The following is a 21,399-nucleotide window of genomic DNA, read 5'->3' as shown; positions in this document are numbered from 1 at the left end:
AGCGGAAAAGGGACAAGGAGCAAGTTATTTTTTTTGACTATCTAAAAGAAACTGGACTGGATAAGAGAATTAAGGAGGAGACAAATATGAACAGAAGATGGCAGTAGGGCAACAAACCGGATGCAAGCTGCCGCTAAACACCAAAGAAGAAGATTAAGCATTGCTTCGAAATCGCCCATCACTACCTACAGGTGGCGCATTATTTTTCATCATACGCGTTTCAAAAACGAGACGCTCTTTAACGCAAACTTCACTTCATTTTTTTGTTGTCATATGTTGTTTCCATGGGCGGCGGGACGCTTGAAAACAACCGTTGAATACATGTCCCCTTTTTATTATAAAATAGCTTTATAGATAGTTTGGGAATCTTAAGTTTAACCTTTTACTTACATTACTAACTGTACGAACCTATATTATAATTTATTTACTACTAAATCAACGAATTAAGGTAAACTGAAATGCAATTCATCTTCCTGAATTGCTTTAACGTTAGCAACCAGTAAAAGGTAAGTGTGCGTCGCGTTAAATCACCCGTTATACCTCTATGTTCTTGAGTTCTAGAGCTCTTGTCTTATTGCTTCACTCGCTAACTTACGTTACTGATTTTTATCAGTCCAGTCACAACGGTTACTTTTGCCCTTGAGAAAATGAACCATGTTTTTTTTATATCTGTAAGTTAGTCAAATTTTCGTAGGGCTGACCAGTGTTTTAATGTTGCAATTTCTATATAGAATTGAGTGTCAAACATTAGGTTATCACCAAATAATGACGTCGATTAACCAGCAAACATGTAAAAGGATTTGTTCAAATTGAGAGATTCGTTGTAAAGGCATACATTACATTTGCACTGTGTGTTATCATTCCTAAAAATAAAATACCATTTCCATCATTTAAATTGTTTAAACCCCTATTTGATTGTGATGTGGATGTTTTTTTCTGTTTTGCATTAGATAATGATCTTACAGGATAAAGTGTGGTAGGACAATTTGAGCTGTACTGTATATCCTTCGAAATGCCACCTAAGAAGCAAAAGGACCCCATAGCAAACATTTCTAGCTCCATTGAGTCTGAGGACATCAGTCTGGAGACAACAGTCCCCACAGAGGAGATCTCATCCTCAGATGAAAAAGATGGTGCACGGAAAGTCACAAAGCAGCTTCTGGAACGAAAAGAGCTGCTACATAACCTTCAAAAGCTCAAAATAGAAATGTCACAGAAAAATCTGCTAATAGACAACCTTAAAGTCGACCACCTTACCAAGGCAATGGTTGCATCACTATATAACAAATTACTGTTTTGTCACAGTTTTATTTAAAGGCGGGGTGCATGATTTTTGAAAAACACTTTGGGAAAGGGAGTCGGGCCGAGTACCAAAAACATATCTACTAAACGACATTGTTGCCTGGGTTGGGTATGTGTGGGGCGTATCAAAAGAAGGTCCAGATTCTATTGGGGTAGGGGTGTGTTTGTTTAGGTGATTTCAAATGTTAACATTGGCTCTCAGAGATCATGCACCCCACTTTTAATTGCATTCAAAAACATTTCAAATGTATTTAAGGCTTTTTAACCTGCAGTTATAGTAATGATTGTTTTGGTCATTTGTATTTAGATAGAAGAGCTGGAAGAAAGACTCAACGATGCTCTCCATCAAAAACAGGTGCTTGCTCTGCGCCTGGACAGCCAATTGAAACTACAGCAAGATGAAAACAGGTGAATTACGATATAATTAATGCCAAACAACGTTTGTAATGATGACTTGTAAAAGCTTAAATAACCACATAAGATATTTGATCAAACTCTCTTCTGAAGCAGCACTCATTGTAGACAACAAGAGTTTTGTTGCTTTTTGTCCATGTTTGGTAGCTTAAAGGCTCTACACATGCAATTGTACTGCAGTTGTATAAGTGCTCCCTCATTTGTAAGTTACTTTGCATAGGCCAGTGTTTTGCGGCCAGGGTCTGCTGAACTGAAAAATTTAAATGTCTATAAAGAGGCTAAAAATATATCTCATGTTGCATCACACAAATCTCTAGCAAAAGTGTCATCATATGACAGAGGACTGCACTTGTTGAGCCATTTCATGCATCCTAAAATGTGGCTTTTGATTTGGTCTGTTATGCAGAAAGCAGCAGGCCCTGAGGAAACAAGAGATGGACACCATAATGCTCAGACAGAAGCAGCTGGAAGAGACGAACCGTCAGCTGTGTGAGCGAGCAGGGGACCTCCGCAGAAGCCTAAGAGAACTGGAGCTCTCTGATGAAAAGTACAATGAGCTAAAGGAACTTCCTGAGGATAAACTCTCCATTCCTGAATATGTGGCAGTAAGAACTGGTTTATTGACTTGATAGTCCATATTGATGCTGTTGGTTCCTCCCACTAAAAGCTCTAACTTTGGTAGTGAACAGGGAGCTCAGTATTGAGAAGCATTGCTGTAATATGTGTGAGTTTGGTCATGCATGTTTTCTGTACATAGGTTCGGTTCTATGAGGTCGTGAACCCAATGAAGGCTCTTGTGACTGAGCTGCAGGTGAAAAAGACCAACCTGACTGATGATCTGGAGAGTTATCGCAACCAAATAAAATCAATAATGGAGGTGTGAAAAATCAAGCTTTGATTACAAATCAATTGTAATTCTGGAATCTCTGACTTTATAGTTCTTATTTTCATATTTAGAAGGTCAATGAGAAACAGCTATGAGTTTGTGAACTGCTTTTGTATTAGTTAATATGTCATTCTGATTGTTAAGTAATTTGAAACCTAAAAAAAAATATGTGTGTTGTCATCACCATTCAGCATTTTTACTAAACACAACTAGTAAATATTTTTAACTGTGGGTTGAAAGTGGTGCAACAGAGATCACTAATTTCACAAAGTTTTTATCAGTTTGTTTAATCAGTCATATTAATGACCAAATGTCTGTATCAGAGTACAACAGATTTGATTTATTTTGACATTCATTGCTTTCATATCAATCAGAGTTATGAAGAGGAGAGGAGAGCCCGTTCTGAGCTGGAGATCCGCTGTCAGAAACTCACATTGGAATTAGCTGACACCAAACTGCTTATTCAGGAGGGAGATTACAAACATGAGAACTACGACAAAATCAAAGGGTGAGGTTACAGCCTACTGACCCCATAATCGTTCCTGAATGCTATAGATAAATGGTTAGTTTGCACAAAAATGTATTTCTTTCATTAATTCATCATTAGGGTAGATATTTTACTAATTATAAGCAGAGATGGGAAGTAACAAATACAAAGTAAAAATAATTTTCTGGTATCAGTACTTTAGTTTGCTATTTTTATGCTTTTTACTTTTACCCCTTAAATTTTTCCACAAATACCTATACATTTTACTTCTTACATTTTCAAAACAAGCTCATTACTTTAGTTTTAATAAAAAAAAATCAGTTTGGGAGATGTGTCTTGTTCCCAACTTCCCATGCGATTTCTCCCTCCCTTCGCCCCACGCGTGTCTGTGCAGCTCACATATCCGACACTGGCACATCACACAGGTAGGCTGTAGCCAGGGGCGTTGTTAGGCCATTTTTAGGAGGGCTTTAGCCCCCCCAAAATTCCTCTCAGCCCCCCTAAACATTTTTCTATTTTAGCTCCATAAACTGTACAGGATTTTGTGATTGTTTCAATCCCCTTTAAATTTCATTTGAAAATGGCAGCAGGGCAGACTTCAGCTCTTTCCCCTCTGCGACTTTCAGCATGTTCAGCCCATCTATGCAATACAGTGGAATACTCCAATAAGGTGGCGGAGCTAGAAGGGTGTCTGGGGTGTCCAAATTTAATGCGCTACTTTCACTCCCTCAAATTGTAGGCTGGAAGAGGTTGCATAGTATTTGTCTTTCTGTGGACTAAATAAAGTCTATGCTTATAGATTGGGCTTTCTTTTTCTCTTTGTACTGTTTTACAATAGAACTCGATGCCATGTTTTTATTCTTGAAGTGATCTTTTTACTGTGTTGATGAGATTAACTGTGTTGGACTGGACTGCTGCGTTGAACTTGAAAGCGCATCGTGTGCACGGCCCAGTGCTTCCTCCATCAAAATACTGTGTTTTTTTTACACATGAAACATTAACTCATGTTGTATTGCACACCATAAACCCGATTGAACCTCCTGAAAAACAGGACCTTTAAAATGAGGTCCAGTTACCAGCATTTCACTAAAATAGCTAGTATTCATGGCTACTTTTTACTAGAGCGATATTTCTTTACTTTTACTTAAGTAAAAAGTAAAGAAATTGTAGTCAGTACTTGAACTTTTATCAGAGTATTTTTTTAACACGAGTATCTGTAATTCTACTTAACTAAAGGATGTGTGTACTTTTACCATCTTTGATAATAAGTAACGTTGTAACTACTACTTATTAACTACCAATCTTTACAATATTTGTAAACTGTCTGCTTAATATCTATTAACACTTTATTGTGATGATTCCTCCACAGACATTCAACTGTCTATAAGTATCTTTGCAGGTGCATGTCAACTTATTCCACTAACAACCCTAACCTCTTTCTGAAAATCCTAACCCTTAAGGGTGTACTCGCACTATACAAACCAAACCACGCTCCGGCGCGTTTGACCCCCAAAGCCTAGTTCGTTTGACTAGTGTGATCGCTCTGTACCGTGCCGGGATTGGTCAATCGCGTCCCGGCCGGGTTGCAGAGGTGGGCTAGCCTGGTTCACTTGGGCTCAGGCGCGGAAGGCTATGGTTTGAAGACGTAAATTGCGTGACCACTCACCTTCATCTGCCTTCGTAAAAACCTTTTGATGCACACAACGGGGTTACGTGAATGTCCGAGCTGCACACGTGACAGATCAACTAATCAATATGATGACATGCGCACCAAACGACTTAGAATAAAATACACAGACTTAACATTACGATGGGTTCCAGTGTTAGAGAGCGCTTTACTTCCTGCTTTTTCAAAACAATCGCATCTTAATGACGAAAGTGCCCTCAGGCTAGGATCGATAAAAGTACAGTGTGAGTGCGTGCATCAGGAGGAGTAGGGGGGATAATCGAGCTGGGGCATGGTTTGGTTTGGATAATGTGAGTGCGCCCTGATGAAAGTTAGTTGACATGTAGTTGCAAAGTTAGTAGTATAGTATCCTACAGGGGTAGGCAACGTCAGTTCTGAAGTGCCGACGTCCAGCAGATTTTAGCTACAACCCTGATAAAACCTCACCTACCTGTAGTTTTTAGGTGACTCTTTAGACCTTGATTAGTTGTTCAGGTGTGCTTGATTAGAGCTGGAGCTAAACTCTGCAGGACACCAGCACTCCAGGGCCGCCCTTGCCTACCCCTGGAAAGTAGAATGTTTAAAGTGGACTATCAAAATAAACTAATTTACTTTGAGACCTATATGACTTACTTTCTTTTGTGATTGTTTTTTGACAACTTTGATTTTGTAATTAAAAAATATCCTGGTCACACTTTGCAGTGAATAAGGTTTAGCACTGTCAAGCTTTAAAATGACAAAAAAAGAATGTGAAATTCAAGTCTCATTCAAGCCTCATTTAATTTTATATGAAAAGTAGGTAAAGTTTCATCAGACGCACCCGTGTTGTCACGGTTACGCACCTGAACCGAAGTAAACTTTCAGTCTGTATTTATTTATTGGTCTGGCTAGTGACTAAACTGATCTCTGAAACAAATACCTTGTCAAAAATAAAATGTTTAGGTTTGCTTAAGATGAGGGAAGACGACGAGCATGGATTACATCTGTGTGGAGAGGTTTGGCAGCCAGGCAAGAATTCAAGGACCTGTAGCTAACATTGTATACATTAATTTTACGTAAGCTAAGTGTAATAGTTGATACACGTATATGATAAGGATATGATATGATGGTAATTTACTTGTCATTTATTTCCCTTGTTATCAGAAATAATCTACTGTAAAATGACTCCTGAATGCTGAAACCGTCTATACTTATGCATGTACTATATGCCTGTGTTTAGTTCACTAATACTGCACTTCTGTGATTATGTGTGTGTATAAAAATATGAGCTTCTCCATTGTGTTTCTAGAGAGAGAGATGGGTATGAAACTGAGGTGAGAGAATTGAGAAAGAAGTTGGAAAAGTTGGACCTTACACACACTGCAGTGACCAAAGAGAGGAATGACTTAAATAAAGAGGTAATGTCAGACTAAATGTCGGTATATGGCTACAAATTGATCTTTCTCTAATTTCAGGGCTCCAGACTGCCACCAAATGGTGGCATTTTGCCACCAAAATTTGAGAGTGTGCCACTGAATTTTACATCCAGTCGCACATGTGCGACCAGTAAATTTTTTTGTGATGTGACACTAAATTTGAAACAGCACATTGTACTTTCTGCATCTATCATTAAAGTATTTATAAGTGATACAGTGGAAATTAGTAGAAATGTGAATGTTTGGTAAGCGTATTGATTTACAGTGTGTGCCCCTAAATTTTCTGGTTGTGCCCCTAAAATTTTCAGTTGGGGGCCACAGTGCTCCTAGTGAAAAAAGTTACTCTGGAGCCCTAAATTTCCGGTCTTACTTGCTCAATTTACCTCCACTCTCCCTTCTCTGCATTTGAAGGTGGTTACACTGCAGCAGTCAGTGACATTAATGCAGAAGGATAAGGAATATCTGAACAAACAGAACTTGGAGCTTAATGTGCGCTGTGCTCATCAAGAAGACCGTTTGGACAGGCTCCACACCCAGCTCGAGGACACCAAGAAAGCAAGGGAAGATGCTTATGAAAAATATGTGGCATCTAGGTATGTAACAGACATCATGTTCTATTTAACTTCAGTCGACAAGTCTCTTTTTTGCGAATAGTACAGCTTTGCCAAATAGGTCTAAGGGTGTTTTCACACCTGGTTTGTTTGAGCCCTACAAATGCTCTCGAAGCAGTGTGCATATGTGCGAACAACCCAAATGATCTTAGACCCCCCTAAAAGGACCCAAAAGCCAACCGTACCCAAACCACATCCGGAGTTGGTCTGTGTATAGTTCGCTTTTGGTTTCTTGTGTGTTTTGATTTCTTTTTGACATGTAAAAGAAAGAAGGTCCCGGTCCTTGTGGTTTTGACATTTATTTAAATTAACTGCCGCACAGAAAGCTGGGGTTTGAGTTCTTATGACGTTTGTGATGAGAAAAAGAAAAAAGAACTGGGTCTTCTTTTGAGTTCACTATATTGTGAACACCAAATGGACTGAGGCCACATTCGCCTAGTTCATTTTCTGGTTCACTTTAAGCAAACTGGGTTTGGTTCTTTTAAAATGAACTATATGTGAAAACACCTTAAACCTAACATCTGTAAAACTGTGTTATTATGTAACCATGTGAGAATCTATTTGAAGATCCAAGTGATCTAAGTTTTGATATTTGACTAAAGTTATTTAATTGTGACATCTGTGTAACGATTACATCCCTCCACTAGGGATCACTGTAAGACAGAGTATGAAAACAAACTGCTTGATGAACTAGAACGAATTCAGCTGAAGACCAGTCATGAGATTGAGAACCTGCAGAGGGCGTCCAAAGAGATGTTTGAGAGAGAGAACAGGTGAATAGTTAATTAATTTACCCAGTAGACTTTAGCAACTTTCATCCTAGAAAGGAAACACTTTTAATCTAAGGTCAAGAGTTTACACATTTGTAATTTCCAGGTATAAGAAACTTATAGAAATTAATAAAATATAGAATCAATGAATTTACGTTTTCTAGTTCTTAATACTTAGGTCTGAAACATTCCATTGGATAGAAATTACGCTTGAGTAGGGCTGCATGATTCTTGCTAAAATTTGAATAACGTTTTCTCCATGGGAAATGAAATCACGATTCTCTCACGCGATTTTCATTTTTTTCAACAAAAAACATTTGTTGCTTTCAAGTAAAAAATGTGCTACACATGACTTTCAGTTAAAATAAAGTGTCTTAAAAGTATATTTTCCTTATTTTAGTCACCTTAACTCTTTCACTGCCAGCGTTTTAAAAAAAAGTTGCCAGCCAGCGCCAGCGTTTTTCATGATTTTCACCAAAGTTTAATGCCTTCCAGAAAATGTTCTTCTTTAAATATATAAACATACAATATACCAAATGAAAGGACAGACCCTCTGCTTTCAAACAAAAAAAAAAAACTTTTCATCCTACCTTCAGTGGTTCTTTTGCAATCAGCTTTTGAATATGGGTAGGTTTCTGCAAAAACACCACATTTTGAGCAAAAAGCAGAGATAATTCAATTATTGTGACGGACTTTTCATAGAGATCCCATTCAAAGCGATCTTTAAAACAGACAGGGACATGCAGCCGCTTGCCATAGGGCAATACTTCCGGGTTTAAAAAGTTGCGGAAGGGCGCCACCTGGTGTATAATAGCGGTATTGCGAAAAAAATCTCGTCATTGGCGGGGAAGCGTTTTCTCTTAATTGACGAGATATCACAGGGCTTCCCACAAGTCCATCCTTTTTTAATTTTTGGATCCCTTTCATGACAGTATTCAAACTTATTAGCAATGCTAACTTATTATCTTGAAACCTTGACCATTTTGTGCAAAGAAATTATCTTTATTTCTTATGTCTTGAGACATTTCTCTACCATGTGGTGCTATTCTGTCACCATTACATGGGAGTGGTTTTTCTCTTTTAAATACCACTCTCAATTACCAGTTATCCTGTGGCCACCTGTGTGATGATTATTTATATTAATCTTTTTCTAGTTAATTCCTGTTAATTACACTTTATTTAAATTTTTTGCTAACATATTTATCAGGGTGTACTCATTTTTGCATCACCCCATTTGATTGAAATGTAGTTATTTTTTTGTGTCCTAAAGATGGTCAGTGACTTTCACTCTTTTGTTAATAAAAATACATCTTTAGAAAAACTGTTTTGTAAAAAAGAAAGCAAATTGGTCTCATATTTACTAACAAATGGAGAAAAATCTTAATTTTCAAAGGGGGTGTACTCATTTATGCTGTGCACTGTAGGTTTGCCACCTTGTTATACATCACGCGAGTGACAGTGGAACACTGCAAATGATGAAGAGAGAAACGATCAGGTCTGATTGGTGAATGAATAGGGTTTTGTTTTACACTCGGTGTAAACTGTGTTTATCAAGTTTGACTGATAAAGCATCTTGAATTGTGATGCAAATACGTGAACATGTGAATGCAGCACCTGAATACAGGGGAATATATGCAAGTAAATCGCCATCATTTAAAAAGAAGATTGCATTAATGTATGAATCGAGATCTTGATTCTTTTTTTGGTTAATCGTGCAGCCCTGCTCTGGAGTGAAACTGAATCTTTTCCTTTGATGGTAAAAGGCTGGAAAAGTCATGGAAGTCAGAAAGTGTGGAAAACGTCACCCTAATGTTTCTTATTATAAAATTGTTTTTAATTTATGTTCATTTGGAAAAATCTGTTATCTTGGAATGTATGTCATCTTAAAATCTGCTATCCTCCTTTTGTGCTTTTCATCTTTGCACAGCTACAGTTTGCCTTCAAATACTGTATGCATTCAGTAAGCTTAAACTGGGCTACATGCATATTCTCATTACTGTAGAATAAGCATAGGTGGAGTTTGCCCCCCCCCCCCGTAGTGCCGTTCTGTTTTTGTTTGCTTTATTATGTAATAAATACAGATCAGTGATTATCTGTATTAAATAATGTGAAATGACAATGCTGCAAAGCCCATTTACACCGTACATGTTTTTCTTTCAGAAACCTTTGTGAAACCCGGGATAATGCTGTCATTGAGAAAGAAAGAGCCTTGAATGCAGAAAGAGATGCTCAAGCCAAATATGATCAACTCTTAGATCAGTGAGTTCATGCAAATCTCTGACACATACATCACAATTTCTGGCTGCTAAAAGCTTTTGATTGCCATTCTTTCATTGTTCAAAAATATTTTGAGTAAATGCATATGCATGATTTTTCAACAACAATTATTGTTCAGAAGAAATGAAGCGTGACAGTTGTATGCATGGGAATCATAGCTATTTCAACAACTAATAATTTAGTAAAGACCACTTCAGACTGTCACCTTCTAGGAATTTTTAGAGTACAAAAGAAATGTTATAAATGTCTTTAACTTTTTTTTAAATTGCTGCAAACTATGTACGAAACACACATCACAATACAAATGTCACATTTTAATGCATTACAATATCACTATTGTTTAACTTCAGTGAAATAAAACTAATTTGTGTGCTTTATATTAATAAGCACATGGTATATGAAATGTGGCCTCAACACTGGTCTAGTCTTTGCGTGCATTTCACAAACCTGTGAAAATGACCTTTATTTCAGTCTTTTTTGTTTGTTTTTCTTGGAGTCATACTTTTCAAGCTTGACTAGATTCCTTCAAGACATAATCAGGTAATCTTTGAGTAAACTGTTGACAGACATGGCCATATATTGTCACTGTAAATAAAAGTGGGTGTAGCGTTGTTTGGGTGTTACTGTGATTTTCAGAAACAATAATAAGCACTTGATACAACATCAGAAGGAAATTTAATAATTAAAACTGCAAGCAGTGATGGAAGGGCCCTCGCACACATGACACCGCCACGCCGTGGCATAAGAATTAAAGGGAACAGTAGTAAATAGGCATTTAAGCATGTAAACATAGGTGAACCATTTAAAAGTGTATGAGAGTATGAATGACTACATGTAAATATTGGCACGTAGATGTGTTCAGTCCAGGACTCTTATTGATCATGTAAAATGTAGGGCAGATCTGACTTTGAATAATCAGTGTAAAACATGTTACTTCTTGTTGCCAGCAGGTGGCGCTATGGCCATAAGTGACTTTTGGCATGTAGATGTGTTCAGTCCAGGACTCTTGTCAATTATGTAAAGTTTGGGACAGATCAGACATTGCATAATCATTGTAAACATGTCACTTCCTGTTGCCAGCTGGTGGCGCTATAACTATAAGTGACTATTGACATGAAGATGTGTTCAGTTCAGGACTCTTATTAATCATATGAAGTTAGGGAAAGATCGGACATTGCATAATCTGTGTAAACATGTCACTTCCTGTTGCCAGCTGGTGGCGCTATGACCTTAAGTGACTATTGACATGTAGATGTGTTAAGTCCAGGACTCTTATTAATCATATGAAGTTAGGGAAAGATCGGACATTGCATAATCAGTGTAAACATGTCACTTCCTGTTGCCAGCTGGTGGCGCTATAACCATAAGTGACTATTGACATGTAGATGTGTTCAGTCCAGGACTCTTATTAATCATGTGAAGTTAGGGAAAGACGGACATTGCATAATCAGTGTAAACATGTCACTTCCTGTTGCCAGCTGGTGGCGCTATAACCATAAGTGACTATTGACATGTAGATGTGTTCAAGTCCAGGACTCTTATTAATCATGTGAAGTTTGGGACAGATCGGACATTGCATAATCAGTGTAAACATGTCACTTCCTGTTGCCAGCTGGTGGCGCTATAACCATAAGTGACTATTGACATGTAGATGTGTTCAGGTCAGGATTCTTAGCAATCATGTGAAGTTTGGGACAGATCGGACACTGTATGCCTGAGTTCCAGCAACCTGTTTCATAGCGAAACATCCAATTTGTCGGGCCAGAACCGACACAAATTTTAATATAGAATCAAATCCTTCGCAATTTAGCATCACAAAGGCCTTAAGATGAGACTCGCCAAATATGATGATGATCCGACGAAAACTGTAGGAGGAGTTAGTTAAAGTATGACTGCTGAAAATGAGAAAAACTGAGCCAAAATCTGAGAAATAATTCAAAATAGCTGACTTCCTGTTTGGTGTAGGGCGTTGCTCCAAGAGACTTTTTTGTAGGGCTTGCAATAATACATGAGCATACCGAAATTCGTACATGTAAGTTAAACACAGTCCAAGGGCTGCTGCATTGAATATTTGAAAGTGGCGCTAAAACATGTTCCTTCAGGTTGCCAGCTGGTGGCGCTATGGCTATAAATGAAAGTTGTTATGTAGATGTGTTCAGGTCAGGACTCTTAGCAATCATGTGAAATTTGGGACTGATCAGACATTGTATGCATGAGTTCCAGCAACTTCCTGTTTCATCGGAAAACATCAAAGTTTGTCGGGCCAGAACCGACACAAATTTTTACGTAGAGTCAAATCCTTCGCAATTTAGCATCACAAAGGCCTTAAGATGACACTCGCCAAATATGAAGATGATCCGACGAAAACTGTAGGAGGAGTTAGTTAAAGTATGACGCCTGGAAATGACAAAAACTGCGCCCAAATCACAAAAATAACTCCGAATAGCTGACTTCCTGTTTGGTTTATGGCTTCGCTCCAAGAGACTTTTTTGTAGGTCTTGTCATGCTACAGAAGCGTACCGAATTTTGTAATTGTACGTTAAACACAGTCCGAGGGCTGCTTCGTTGAAAATTTGTAGGTGGCGCTATAGAGCCGTTTTCCCACGCCTAATTCCAAAGCCTACACCACATGTAAATTTTCATCACTCTTGACATCCGTGCAAAATTTCATGCGTTTTTGAGTATGTTTAGGCCCTCTAAAGTCCCGCTGAAGTCGGAGGAAAATAATAATAATAATTAAAACTGCAAGCAGTGATGGAAGGGCCCTCGCACGCATGTGCACCACCACTCTATGGCCTTAGTAAAGCAATGAACCAGGGGGATTGAAATTTCAGTGGGTAAATATAGGCGGATATTCAAAGGAACTTTGAAGTGCCACACCTCCTTTGTGCAGCAGGTGGCGCTATGATTGTAATTGATTGTTGTAACATTGATGTGTTGAGGCCAGGACCCTTGTCAAACGTATGATGTCTGTGACAGGTCGGACATTGCATGCCTGAGTTACAACAGCTTTCTCATGGCGAAACATCACTCTTTGCGAGGCCGCCACGGACACGCCCTTCAACGAAAAGTCAAGATCTTCGCAATTTATCATCGCAAAGGGCTTAAGATCAGTCTCACTTGATATGATAATGATTTGATAAAATCTCTGAGAACAGTGAATCACAGCGTAAAACAAGGCATTTCCTGCTACCTCTAGGTGGCGCTAGGACTGAAGCTGAATACTGGCATTGAAATGTGTTCAGGCCAAGACTCTTATCAAACATGTGAAGTGTGGGGAAGATTGGACATTGTATGCCTTAGTTATAACAACTTCCTGTTTCATGGCGAAAACGCTGAACTTTGTCAGGCCGCCACGGACACACCTTCCAACGAAAAGTCAAAAGCTCCGCAATTTAACATCGCAAAGGCCTTTAGATGAGATTGACCAAATATGATGACGATCTGACAAAATCTCTAGGAGGAGTTCGTTAAAGTACGAAGCCTGGAAATGACAAAATTTGCACAGAAATCACAGCAAAAATTCAAAATGGCTGACTTCCTGTGAGGTTTAGAGCTTCGCTCCAAGAGACTTTTTTGTAGGTCTTGGGGTGATATATGACCCTACCAAATTTCGTTTCTGTAGGATTTTCGTAGCGGCGGGGCTGTTCTCTTGAAATTTTGCAGGTGGCGCTATCGAGCCATTTCTGCACGCCCACTTCTGGCGCCTATGCCACATGTAAATTTTTGCCACTTCTGACGTGTGTGCAACGTTTTATGACTTTTTGAGCTTGTTTAGCCTGTCAAAATGCGATTCATTTAGCGATACTTTGCCAGGCCGCCACGGACACGCCCTTTAATGAAAAGTCAAGGTCGTTGCTTTTTATCATCACACAAGGTCTTGAGATTACACTGGTGAAATATGATGTTGATATGGTTAAATACCTAAGAGCAGTAAGTCACAGCGTCAAACATGGTATTTCCTGCTGCCTCTAGGTGGCGCTATGAGTGTTACTGAATTATGCCATGTTGATGTGTTCAGGCCTGGACCCTTATCAAACGTGTGAAGTCAGGGGCGGATCGGACAATGTATGCCTGAATTACATCAGCTTCCTGTTTCATGGCGAAACATTACACTTTGCCAGGCCGCCACGGACACGCCCTCCAATGAAAAGTCAAAAGCTCCGCAATTTAGCATCGCAAAGGCCTTTAGATGATACTGACCAAATATGATGATGATCGGATTTAATCTCTAGGAGGAGTTCGTTAAAGTACGACGCTTGGAAATGTCAAAAAATGACAGAGAAAATTCAAAATGGCTGACTTCCTGTGGGGTTTACAGCTTAGCTCCAAGAGACTTTTTTGTAGGTCTTGGAGTAATAGATGATCCTACCAAATTTCGTATCTGTAAGTTTTTCGTAGTGGGGGGGCTGTTCTCTTGAAATTTTGCAGGTGGCGCTATCGAGCCATTTTTACACGCCCACTTCTGACGCCTATACTACATGTAAATTTTCGCCACTTCTGACGCGTGTGCAAATTTTCATGAGTTTTCGGGTATGTTTAGGCCCTCAAAAATGCGATCCATTTCGGAGAAGAAGAAGAAGAAGAAGAAGAAGAAGAAGAAGAAGAAGAATAATAATAAACGGAGCAAAAACAATAGGGTCCTCACACCCTGGTGTGCTCGGGCCCTAATAAACGGAGCAAAAACAATAGGGTCCTCACACCCTGGTGTGCTCGGGCCCTAATAACTCCTTGAAGAACAATAGGGTCCTCACACCCCGGTGTGCTCGGGCCCTAATTATTTTTGGAGCCTACTCTCTTAAACAGGGAAATTTGTTGTACAGCAAACTTTCCCATGGCTTTACAGTGTGTCATAGGTGTTGAACATGTTTTCGTTAATCACTCCATTGTTAAGAAACATGACAAATCCACATGTTTGTACTGTGAACATCAGTTAAGCCCTTTTCACACAGACATTCCGTAAAATACACGGGAAAGGGATCCTGGATTTTTCCGGAATCGTTTGATTTTTGTTCATTCAAACTGACATGATCACCCGGCATCTGATGGTCCCGGAAAGACACGTGCCCTGTTGAAAGTCCCGCCCTCTCTTCTACGCAGCGTATGAAGTTTGCAAATTATTTATTATTTCTCTCTCCAGAAACCACTCACGTGCATTTTTGGACGAGTTTGTGTTCACACAGACGCTTGCCTGGCAATTTTATGGGTATTTTCTGGGACCAAAGGTCTGTGTGAATGGGGTTTAAGTTAAGTTGAAGGAGAGCTTATCACAATCTAGACACTGGGCTGTGCTAATCAGTGTAAATAAATAGAAACCTGGGGCCGGATTCACGAAAACATTCTTAAGACAAAAAATACGTAAGTTATTAAGATAAATTATAAGAAGTTTGTAAGAATGTTCCTAAGTGCAATTCTCAAACATTTCTTAAGAAGTTCTCAATTTTTTTCTTAAGAATATCTTAAATTTGTGTCTTAAGAATAAAATGACAAGCTTTGAAATGAATTATGATACCCTGCTAATGAGGTAATAAACTTATTAATCTTTTGACTAACGTTACCTTACGATCATTAACGAGATACAAACGAGTGATGCATTAAGACTATAGAGGATGTTATTCGCTGTTGTAACAGGGGCCAGCTAGTATTAAGGTGAGTACATTTTCCCTAATGTCCCAATCGGTCCGTCATGCGGGACGAGTGCTCAGGGTGTGCGTGCTTCACTCTTCGTGCCCACGGCTTTGTCTCCCGTGCTCACGCATCAAGAGACGGACGCAGAGGGTCAAGCGTGCCCACGGTTTCGGAGAGCTCGACTCCCATGACGGAGCGATTATCGGTTCGCCTCCCGCTTAGAGCGACTTTTAGCTGTTAAGTTATTTCACAATGAATGTAGGCTATTTCGGAGAAAGCTAAATATTTGCTAATATTATCACTAATACTTATTATGTTTCATGACATATTACTGAGTAACCCATTAAACTTCATTATATTAGTGTGAAATTCTTCTTTAAAGGTGCCATTTGTAATAATTGAGGTAAAAGATTTTTAAAAATTAGTTACACGCATCAAAAGAATGAGAAGAAATAAGGGCAAAGATGTCATTAAAAAAATGACAAGGTATAGTGCTGCAGAAATATAAATCTGAATTAGCATGCTAAATTACTAGCTACAGCCCGACTGGTGTTGTAATACCAGTTTCGACCATGGGAGGCGGTATGCGGGCCACGCACATAACCGCCAGCCAAACTGCAATACACGAATAAGTGGGAGTACAGCCCTCTACTAGTACCGCTGCGTCCGAAAACTAAGGCAGCTGACTTGTTGATTTAAGATTTATGAATGCAGCTCAGAGAAATGCAATTCGGACAGCCATGGATTCGGACATGCCTTGATGCCTTCCTGCCTTGCAATAGGGGTTTCGGACGTATTTCAGTTCAGGGAAGAGAGCGGAAGAATGGCTAAAGCAAGAGACATTTACCACTACCACAAACATTTGCTGCAGGGAACAATGCGCTCGGAATCACAAATAAAATATGATAAATAAAGTAACCGAACCAGAGTAAATACTGGCACTGCTTTTCATCGCTGGAGACAACTAATGAACATGAAAGAAATGAGGTTCGACTCCGAAATGACAACTTTTCTTTTCGATTGGTAAGTAAGATGCTGTTAGTATTTCGCTAGAAGTTCACTTATAATAGGCATTGCCATAACCTATTCTCAGCTTGTACATGAACTACGGCTTTGTGCAGTAAATGTGGCTCCATCTGAAAGCAGCTGATGGCGATTCACTTTTAATCAATAAACCGGCTTCACTGACGAGAAGCGCAATGACTATCGCATGCAAATTATTGCGCATCCTTAGCTGTTAACGTTTAATAGTTAGCTCTACCCACGGATCCGATCCGGTTTTCACCCGTTATCTACCAAGCTGATGCTAAAATGTAACATTAGCTAAGAAGCTTGAAATGTCTTCGATTATAATGAACACCAAATGGACGCACGAAACGTAGCGGAAAACATTGCAATTTTAATGAGACAGAATGTTTTTTTTGTGACTAATGATAACTTAGTTGCTAATGTAAATCAAACTTGATATATGCTGCTGAATTTGCAGCTGCTAAATTAAAATAGACCAACTCACTTTTCTGGAGGTATACTGCCCCCGTCTGTTTGGCGTGTGGAGTATGAATTGATTTTTTTTTGGGCGGACATGTTAAATGGTCCCTTTAAACTAATCTATGTGAAGTAAACATATTAAATTACCATTTCAGACTACACAATACAACATGTCGCATTTAAAACAATCAAATTAATTTAGAAAACATACTACATTTTGAGATTTAAGACAACTGTAAGGTTATCCTAACTTTAAGATGTTATTTAAGATAGTTTCTTTTTCGTGAATTGGAATTCTTAAGTTTTTTCTTAAGAACATATACGTCTTTCTTTCTTTCTTTCTTTCTTTCTTTGTCATCCTTTTCCTCCTTCTTTCTGTACCTTTACCTTAGATATTTTTTTTAAGAGAAGATAGTTAAATAAATGTCTAGATGTGCATGTTGTTGCTGCTCCACTTCCATCTTGAATGGTCAACCCTTATTTGCCCATGTAAGAGGCTTATGGTGTCACTGTGCTCCTGGCACATGCCTTGCATACTAGCAGATACTCTGTGCACAGTTGTTGGGCATACCCCGCGTTTTTTAGCCCTGGGATACACATTGCTCACATTCAGAGAGAAGCTGGATTGAGGACAAAAATGACAGATGCTCCTTTACCCCTCAATCTTGAGAGGTCGGGTCTATGGTCAGTGGACATGTTGTCAAATTTATGAGGGGGAGGGGAGAATAGAAATGAGTTGCCTTACATTGCATCATGTCAAGAAACTTGATGAAGCAGAATGTGAATGTTTTTAAATTGTATCAAATGGATTTGTACTGTACCAGAAGACCTTTAAAATGTTTTCAAGATAGTGTGCTTTTAAATTAATTGCAGCAATTATAAACATTTACTTGTTCACCCCTTACAACAAACTGTTCCAACGGCCTATGTACTCACCCATCTTTTTTCTGAATTTATGCAAACAAATAAACTTAATTTATTTTAATTATAATTTTACAATTTTTAAAATAAAATTACTGGGTATTACTAGCAACTAGCTGTCAGTAACTTACTGTAGATTTTACATTTACCGGTATGTTATTTACTGGCAACAGTTTGTTCAAAGTTAAATGAACATGAAACATTTTCAGTTTTTATCCGCTACAGTAAGTTACTGGCAACCAGCTGCATAATTACAATTTTTTTTACAATGTACTAGTATATAGTATACCTAAACAATATCCAATATCTCAGCCCATCATCTGTCATGTCTTTACAACACTGCTTGCATTTGGCTGCATATATTTGCTGCACAGAATAAACAAAGGTGATCTTGACCTGCCAGTTTAGCCCCTGCAAAGGTGTGGTGACAGTTTCTACTAAAACCCCTGGGACTCTCTCAATTTAAATGAAAATTGTTTAATACTTCAGAAATCTGTAGGATGCAAACAGATACTTAGGCTGTTTGGGCATGTTAAGATTTGGGCTTTCACGTTCTTTCTGAATAACTTTCTGCCTTAGGAAATATACCTTGCACGTCAGAGGCAGCCAAATCTAAGCTTGGCATCTACATAAATTTGGTAATCACTTAGTGAGCCAAGGTAGAGACTATTATACAATAAATTATATACAGGATATAAGAGATCCCCTACTGCTGTTATTGGCTAACAGTTTGCATATTAAAATGTTGCTGTTTAACTCTGAGAACAATATGGATAATTTTGGTTAAAACATGTAATACTCGGACAAAGATATGTGGTAAACTTGATAAAAGCATTGTAATTGTATTTACATTTGTGCGTTGCAACATTATTGTGGGATCCAGTATATTGGACACTGCATCATCTTTTAATTGCAGCCTTTTAAAAGAGTGCATCCAACTGCATTCACGCGTTCTTAATTTAAGGGTCACACAAGGCAGGCAAACACACTGCACAACGTCTTGAAAATTCTCAGTGACATCACTGCCATTTTGTTGCTTGAGCAAACCTGCATTTTGGTAGATGGTAATAATTTATTTATTTTTTTTTAGACGGGACAATGCATATTAATGAACGTACAATCGAAGTTGACGTAAATACGCTGGATTTAGCACAATGCTAATTTCCATCCGTAGTCCCAGACATACAAATAAAAACAAAAAACAAACAAACAACATGAATAACAATTAATAAACCTATAAAGCTAAAAAACATTAAAAGTACCTAAACTATATAAAATACGTTTAAAAAAAATAAGATTTTCAATCTTTCCTATTAAATACCTTAACTGCTTTTTTATTAAGTTGGTCAATGTTTTTTAATGCAGTGACACTAGCTAATGACCAGACTGGGAAGCAGTATTCAATGAAGAGAAAAAAATCATACAGTGGAGATAGGAATTGGCAGCCTCTGTTGTAATGAAAGACCTCATTTGTTTGTAATTTTGTAATTAAATTGTATAGCTTTAGTTACCTTTTTTATGTGCTTGGTGAAAGTGAGTTCTGAATCTAATATAATATCAAGATACTTAAACTGGTTTACCAACTCCAATTCCTATCCTCCCAAGAACACAGAAGATCTACTTCTTGTTGGTATAGTTTTTCAATGGGCATCTTGCAATCAAATTCTATAGTTTTTGGTTTCACAGGTTTTTTGTAAACATAGTCACAACAGTCTTTTTGGTATTAAGAATGAAACAAATTTGATTTAACCAGTTTTGAACTTTGGTTAGTGCATTTGTAAGATTTGTAGCTATTATCTTTGCATCTTTACCATGTATGAAGATCACAACGTCATCTGTATACATCTGTACATTAAGGTCCAGACAGGCAGTTGGAAGATCATTAATGTACAAAAAGAATAATAGAGGCCCAAGAATTGAGCCCTGCAGAACTCCAACATGATTACTAAGGGAAAAAGGATTTTATACCATCTATACTTACACATTGTGTTCTATTTGATAAATAAGATTGGAACCGTAGTATAGCATCTGTAGAAAAGTTAAAGTGTGTGCAGTACTTGATGGTTTACTGTTTCAAATGCCTTTTTAAGATCTAATAATAATAATAATAATAATTTGTTACATTTATATGCCGGTTTTCTGAAGCACTTAAAGTGCAGGGCTCAACGCAAAAAAAATTCTACTGGCCCAGTCGGGCCAGTGGTTCAAGTTTTCACTTGCCCTGCCAAAATTTTCACTGGCCCCACCAAAAAAAGGGGTTTGTGTCACATATTAAAAAAAATTCAAACGTCAAATATTGTTTTACACATTGTATTCATAATTAGCCTGTCATGGCTATGGTCTCAGATATTTCAGCATAAAAACTGCACAAAAGATAATTCATAAAAGAAATCTTGTTGCAAGAACGTAAACTAACCCATATTACTAAAACAGTGTTATTACATTTTATACAGTGTTGTTTTTGTTTCAGCCAGCACGCTAATAAAGTGGATTGCCTTAATCTCAGTTAGCATCTCTTTCCAAAGAACCTCAAAGATAATGTCTGTGAATCTAGAATTATAAATATTTAGAAAATGTTATAATAGGTCAAAATCATAGTGTGATGGAAACAAACAGAAGTATGGAAAATATACTGCATATATTTCCATGCAGTTCTATCCATTTTAACAAATAGTGGAGCATTTAGTGGACTTATTTCTTTAACGCCAGCTGATTTTTTTTTTTGTTGCCAGCCAGCGCCAGCATTTTTTATGATTTTCGCAAAAGTTTAATGCTGATCCCTCTGCTTTTAAACAAAATACAGTTTCATCCCATCTTCATTTTTATTCATCACCTCTTAAATATGGGTGGGTTTTAAGGATGTGTGTTTTATAAGTTGGGTAAGCGTGCCACCTATTGGGTAATAGCGGAAATATAGATTGCCTTAAACTCATCATTGGTGGGGAAAGAGTTAACTGTTAGTAAAGACGTTAAACCAAATATTTCTTACCTCCGACATGCAATATCTGTGTGGTACTGAGATCCCACATAAACTCTGTTTTCTATTTTTTTAAGCAAGTCAATACACCGTTCGAATGACACAATGGCTGTTCATTCTTGATGACGTGATATGCTGTGTTGATATGTCTCTCGATGTGCTAGAAATTCTCCTCATTCATACGTCTCGCCATTAAGTTCAGTGGACCAAATGAAGCGTTATCAGACTTTTTTCATGGGCTTCGTCGTTTTGTTTGCGGTAGTTGCTGGTCCTAATGAAAAAGGATCCAGACCTGTCTGCTATACCTGGAAATTGATGGAAAACTGTTTGAAACATCGCATCGTTTCTTTTGTCGTGTTTTGTCTCAGTACATGTATGCTTCCGTGATTCTAAAAAAAGTTTACGTTTGGACTTATAATTGGAGGGCGCCGGCGCCTCCGCCACCGTAATGTATCTTTGCTCTAATTTACTACTACCAGCTGAGTTTTACGCAAAAAACGCAACAGTCACCACAACAACCAATAAGGTAAGATAAACTTTATGCTATTGCTAAGAAG

General features: G+C 38.1%; 1 protein-coding gene across 4 annotated transcripts in view; it reads left to right on the top strand.

Moving 5' to 3' along the window:
* The first annotated feature begins 213 nt into the window (after positions 1-213).
* The window catches only part of pibf1 (progesterone immunomodulatory binding factor 1), a 136,840-nt gene continuing 115,654 nt past the window's right edge, over positions 214-21,399 (top strand). The window contains exons 1-10 of one of the 4 annotated variants that reach the window (XR_010546784.2): positions 214-506; positions 951-1,261; positions 1,610-1,710; positions 2,123-2,321; positions 2,474-2,593; positions 2,977-3,110; positions 6,044-6,152; positions 6,582-6,763; positions 7,429-7,554; positions 9,712-9,810. Coding sequence is in view for 3 of the 4 variants with exons in the window: in XM_065295757.2 (XP_065151829.1) it covers positions 1,013-1,261; positions 1,610-1,710; positions 2,123-2,321; positions 2,474-2,593; positions 2,977-3,110; positions 6,044-6,152; positions 6,582-6,763; positions 7,429-7,554; positions 9,712-9,810 (1,319 nt within the window). In the remaining variant the exon portion in view is untranslated. The remainder of the gene's footprint in view (positions 507-950; positions 1,262-1,609; positions 1,711-2,122; positions 2,322-2,473; positions 2,594-2,976; positions 3,111-6,043; positions 6,153-6,581; positions 6,764-7,428; positions 7,555-9,711; positions 9,811-21,399) is intronic. The other 3 variants (XM_065295757.2, XM_065295756.2, XM_065295755.2) reach the window with 3 other exon arrangements.

The sequence above is a fragment of the Paramisgurnus dabryanus genome, chromosome 4 (genome assembly GCF_030506205.2).
Source record: "Paramisgurnus dabryanus chromosome 4, PD_genome_1.1, whole genome shotgun sequence".
NCBI classification, from domain to species: Eukaryota; Metazoa; Chordata; class Actinopteri; order Cypriniformes; family Cobitidae; genus Paramisgurnus; species Paramisgurnus dabryanus.
Note: the sequence above shows the minus strand (reverse complement) of the source record. Positions and strands in the feature narration are given on the sequence as shown.